Source organism: Lactuca virosa, chromosome 3, assembly GCF_052849685.1.
Source record: "Lactuca virosa cultivar CGN04683 chromosome 3, Lactuca_virosa_CGN04683_v6, whole genome shotgun sequence".
Lineage (NCBI taxonomy): Eukaryota > Viridiplantae > Streptophyta > Magnoliopsida > Asterales > Asteraceae > Lactuca > Lactuca virosa.
This window is the reverse complement of record NC_136428.1, coordinates 31,645,315-31,651,318: the sequence shown is the minus strand read 5'-3', so window position 1 is coordinate 31,651,318 and position 6,004 is coordinate 31,645,315. Positions and strand designations below refer to the sequence as shown.

Genomic DNA, 6,004 nt, shown 5'->3' with positions numbered 1-6,004 from the left:
TGAATGGCCCCAACTACAAACCTCTATTTTACCATTTGATAAAATAACATCATATATCACAAAAAAATAGATATTTCTCAAATTGAAAGGTAACTTTAACCTAAAGAAATTGTGTTTCAAAAGAGAAGATATCAAAGCTAAAATTTCTGTATTCTTATTTCCATGGAACTATGAGGATTAAGTCTTCAAATTCCACAAACAACATAATATTTCAGAAAAGCTTTTGTAAAAAAAAAAAAATAGTAATTTTGCATTTCACAAGAGTCATATTAAGAAATATGTCACTATAGAAAAAGCAATGATAGTCTCCCCGTGTTTAGTTTATTTTAGTGAATACCCCTTTTATTTGTAGATTAAAATATTAAGTTATGAGTTGTAATGATTTTAAAACGTGCAAGATTCTTTGTGGCTCAAAGAAAAAGAAAGAAAATCCACCTAAAGATCTCCTAAACGCAACATTATGTGAACGTGTATGGTTGATACCAAACATCCTTTTACACTCGCTGCATCCAAACGACAAGATTTTATATCACTTTTCCTGTTCATGACAGCCTCTACACTCTTTCGACCACTTCAACACACATAATGCAATAAATAATCTATCAATTAAAAACATTCCATAAAGTGGGAAAATCTATATTCATATTTCTAACCAATAAAGATTCCCCACACAAATGTTTTTTGCATTTTATGGCATCAATAAGTAAGATACAAACCCAAACAAGATGACAGAAAAAAAAAATCAAAATCTTAAAACCATAATCCCTGCACATAAACCTGACCCACAACTAAAAAACCCTAAAAGAATCAAGTCGCCCAAAATTTTTTAAAACTGATTTATTTATTCTCTTTCAATCTGAATGGTGACATGGCTGATGTTATACTCTCTTTTAATGTAATCCACAACTTTATCAAGAACCATATCAGCATCAGCTTCAGGCCTGATCCTGACGTGGCATGCCAACAACACCTTCCCAACAGTAATTGCCCAAATATGCAACTCATGAATCGCAACCACTTCTTCTATTTCACAAAGCCCTCTTTCAAGACTTGTTGCATCGATTTCTCTTGGTGTGCTCTCCATTAATACCTCTAATATGTCACGAAGCATGTTGATTGTTGTATACAGAACAATAACCGAAAACAGCAAAGTACATATCGGGTCTATTACTTTTAAGCTTGGTTTGTACCATATTACCCCTGCCCCTATCATTACCCCGATACTCTGTATTAAATCCCCTAAAACATGAAGATACGCACCTTGCACGTTGATATTCCCCCTTTTCTTCGTTTCTTTTGATGAGTAGGTTTTCAATAGAGGCTCATTGTGTCCTTCATCATGATCATGTTCATGACCATGACCATGATCATGACGGTGGTGTTGGTGGGTTGTGACACTAACTCCATGGATATGTATATCATCTTCGCCATGATCATGATCATGATCATGTCCATGTCCATGGCTATGTCCATGTCCATGGCTATGGCCATGGCCATGATCATGGCCTAGTATGAACATCATGAGAATGTTGACAATTAAGCCGAATGATGCGATACCAAACATTAGACTACCTTCAACATCAACTGTGCCATGAAGGAGACGATCAATGGCTTCATAAACTAGGATTCCAGTTAACAACCAAATGATTTGGATTGAAACTAAAGTGCCAAGAATTTCAATCCGGAAAAACCCATAAGATTGCCTGGGTGTGGCTTCCCATCCAGAAGCCCAAACAGAGAAGAGAGAGATTGCAAAAGCTGCAACATCTGATAAGAGATGAGCAGCATCTGTAAGGATTGCCAGACTGTTTGCTTTGATTCCACCTACAACCTCTACACTCATGAAGATGACACACAAGATCACTCCGCACCAGAGCTTCCACATTGATGCTGATCTTTCTTTTGCCTCCCTGGAAGTGGTTTTTGAGTCTGAGAATCCACATGGTGCTCCACCACAAACCTTGCTGACAGTTTGCCTGTTGTTCTCTTCAGATGGAAGGGCTGCAGATATGTCGACAGTGTGTCCATGTTCATGGTTTTCAGCATCCATCTGTAACAACAAATCATTAATACATACACAAAACTGTGTGTCATTATGTAAGATAAATGATAGAAACATCACATTAAGTCATTGCCAAACCAGCAATCAAATTAGGGTTTAGATTAGGTCATACAGATTTGTCAACAATCGATTCAACATAAATAAGGTCAACTTGAAAAAAGTAACGACAAAACACAGCAAAGGAAATCTGTAGCACATTAACATTAGGATTTTGAATTCATAATAAGAAGAACCTTTAGATTGGGTTAGACTTTCAAAACTGAATGTAGAAAAACAGTATAAAAAACCACCTTACGGACCTGAAGTAAGTTAGATCAGAATGAACAAGTGCAAAAACTGTTTACAAATCACTTTGAGAAGAAAAAATATAAGCAAACGACCATCAATCAATCACTTTGAAGGATTATACATACACGTACAGAAGAAAGGGGTCTATGAACAAGGATTTGACAGAACGCTTACAGCAGTTGACGATTTTTCTATGTGGAATGAATCTTTTAAACAGCACAAACTAATAATGGGAATAAGGGATTATAATTGTCCAAAAAGTAAGGGGTGAAGATTCCAAAAGGTGTGGCTTCCAATAAGACTATTCGAGTACAAAGATAGGATATTCCAATCACAAACGGAGTTATGCCAATAATCAAACGTCGCTACAGATGAAGTTAAATCCATGGAATACTGAAAAAGATAGAGAATCGTAGGGTTTACCTTCGAGCAATCGATTAGATTTAGAAGAACCCAGAACCCCTAGGTTTTAATTTGAGAGCTCGTGATGATCAGAAGGGAAGGGATCCTGTATGTGTAATGCGAAGCAGCAGGGGTTATCATGGATTTATATAGAGAATCGAATGGCGTCTCCATTTGTTTTGTGTTTCTGGGTATGTAATCATTCCCGATTTGGGTAACGATTGATAAGTTCGGTTTTTAATATTATTTCTATAAATGACTTTATTTAAGTTTTTTTCTTTTTAGATCTAAACTTTTTTTTTTAATAATTCACTAAATTTTTATCTATTATTATCTTATATTATATTTATAGTTTTTTATTTTTAGATCTAAACTTTTTTCTTTTTCAAAAAACATAAAATTTCTATTTATTATTTTTGTTAGTTCACTTTTCAACAGGTATCAACAGGTAAATTGAGTTTCTTTTTTTTTTATTATTATAAAAGATCTTGTATTTTGCATTTTTCCGTTTTAAACCTAAAATCTTTTTTCCAAAATAAACCTAAATTTAACATATTTTTTATTATTATTCCATTAATAGAGTCGGTTACTAACATTTAACCATATATCCCCTAAATCACATGTTCCCTAAGCATCATTCATCTAAAAGATTAATCGATTCTAAACCTTAGATCATGTTTCTACTTCTTTTTATTATATAATATATTTGGTCCCTTGAAATGATTTTTTTTTCAAGCTAAGAACATAAAAGGTGGTGTTTTTTTTTGAACTATTATCGAGCACTTATGTCTGCAGGCAGGAAGACATTTACATTTGTGTTCTTGCAGACTGTTTATTTTTTAGAAGATCGTAGACGTCAAAACATATGTACGTCCTCTTCTCCAAAAAGACATGGAACAAAGTCTGAAGACACGAAGACATTTTTCACATATATATATATATATATATATATATATATATATATATATATATATATATATATATATATATATATATATATATATAGGTTTAGGTTCTATGGAAAACAAAAAAACTCTAAAAATGCATAAAAAAATACTTAGAGATCACAAAAAATATTTTTGATGAAATTCGCTAAAAAAAAAATAAAAAATCATTTTTTTTTTGTAAAAAAAAAAAATTTTTTTTCAAAATTTTTTCACCGATTTTATATAAAAAGCTGCGATTTTTTCAAAAAAAAGTTTTGTGATCTCTAAGTATTTTTTTTATTCATTTTTATGATTTTTAGAGTTTTTTTGTTTTCCAAATAATCCTTCCCTATATATATATATATATATATATATATATATATATATATATATTATTTACTCAAAGTCTAAACGTTGGTTTTTTATATTTAGCCAATGTTTTTATTTATTTAACTATTTCATACAGATAAATGAGTCCAATTAAATGACTCAATTATAAAATAAAACTTCTTAGCAGTTAATATAAAATATGGAATGAACAATTTTTAAAAAAATATATTGTGGCTGTTTTGATTATATTTCAATGTTGTAAAACTAGAAATTATTAACTTTTGTGTCTAAAAACCTTTTTAAGTTAAAAAAAATCACTTTATTTTAGCAACCTATATACGTTAAAAAACAAATAGTCTTTTTCGTTCAGACTGCAGACATTTGGTCTATCTTTTTGTAACATCATGTTTTGAGATATTTTCATTGTTGACCCTTATATTGAGATTTATTGCATATTGGTCCCTAAGTAAAAGAAAGAGTGCAAAAAGGGCCCATAGTGGCATTTTGGTAATTTCAGGATTTTGGGAGTACGCCGAGCGTACGTGTGTACGCTAAGCGTACTAGGGTGCACCTTAGTACGTTGGGCGTACACCTCGTACGCAGGGCGTACGTGAAGATCATGAAAACCCTAATTTTTAGGGTTTTGGCCCTATATAAACATCATTATAACCTCATGTCCTCTTCCTTCTTCAGCCACACTCTGTGAGAACGACCCCCAAGCTAACCCTAAGTGAAAGAGTGCCTTTTGGAGCCCATTTGAGTGTTTAGAGGAGTTCTTGAAGGTGAAGAGTGAAGTGTGAAGAGATTGGAGTTGAGAAGCACCTTGGATCTGTGATTTCTACCTTGATTGCAACCTCCAGAAAGTATAAATCTTGCAACTTTACCACTCCATCTTGTAGATCTAGGTTTTTGCTCTTTTAAGTCACTTTTTGGTGCCAAAATGGTGATCCTTGAGCATGGTATGTTCTTGACCCATTAAGTCGTCCTTTCAGACCTTAGGAAGGGTCTTGAGTTATAAAAATGGGGTCTTAATGGTTGGTTTTACTCCATGCATTCTTTAGAATGTCTTAATGTATTAAGATGTTGAGTTAAGAACTTAATAAACATGCATAGTCATAAATTTGGAAACTTTATGACTCTTGAGGATGATTTAGCCTTGGATCTAAAAGTTGGACATAAGATCTTAAGGCATTAAGCTCTTAATGAAGTTTTGAGAAGACTGGGCGCACGCCCAATGTAACTTGCGTATGCAGCGCGTACGAGGTCAACTCTCCCGTCTGCGGTCAAGGTTTGGTACACCCCGCATACTCGTTCTGTGTCGACTCGGCTAAGTTGACTCAGCTGGGTTGACTCGTCTGGATTGACTCAGTTCACTTGTTGATTCTGACTTGTTTGACTTTACCTTTGACCAAGGGGTATTTTAGGTATTTTGAATGGTGTTTGAGAATTGGTTGTTTGGATGAATAGGTGTCGGTTAGAGCTGAGATTCAGAGTCGGGACCTCATCAGCTATTGTTCAGACTGTAAGGTGAGTCTTCCTCACTGTACTTACGGGTCGAAGGCACCAAGGTCGACCCAGTAGATTATATATCCTGTTACATGATAGTATGTTGTTATGATCTAGAGATCTGTTAGATCGGTACCCTGATATATAGGATGTTAGCATGCGGTAGTGATCTATGAATCTGCTTGTTTGTCTGATGCCTGGTTATATGGTATTGTTATGTGTATGTCGACATGTTATGGTTGGTTGGGTTGATGAAGTCTTGCTTTAGACTAAAGGCCAAGATACCCAGGGCGGTCCGGATAGACTGTAGGCCTTGCGAGGTGGTCCAGTCAGGCCGAAGGCCCAGCGAGCGGTCCGAATAGACTGTAGGCTTTGCGGGGCGGTCCTGTCATGCCGAAGGCTCGTGAGCGATCCGAATAGGCTGTAGGACCTGCAAGGCGGTCCGGTCAGGCTGAAGGCTCGGTTATGCATGTTGTTTGATATGTTGTAT

General features: G+C 34.7%; 1 protein-coding gene across 1 annotated transcript; it reads right to left on the bottom strand.

Annotated features, from left to right (window-relative positions):
• Positions 1 to 606: 606 nt before the first annotated feature.
• On the bottom strand, positions 607 to 2,974 carry LOC145165430 (metal tolerance protein A1-like). Its single transcript, XM_079084168.1, has 2 exons — positions 2,774 to 2,974; positions 607 to 2,050 (listed from the first exon to the last, which is right to left on the bottom strand). The coding sequence occupies exon 2, from the start codon at positions 2,048 to 2,050 to the stop codon at positions 842 to 844; it is 1,209 nt and encodes a 402-aa protein (XP_078940294.1). The 5' UTR covers positions 2,774 to 2,974; the 3' UTR covers positions 607 to 841.
• Positions 2,975 to 6,004: the final 3,030 nt, after the last annotated feature.

Coding starts and splice junctions, on each gene's coding strand:
- LOC145165430 (XM_079084168.1), bottom strand. CDS start 2,050: ATGGATGCTGAAAACCATGAACATGGACACACTGTCGACATATCTGCA.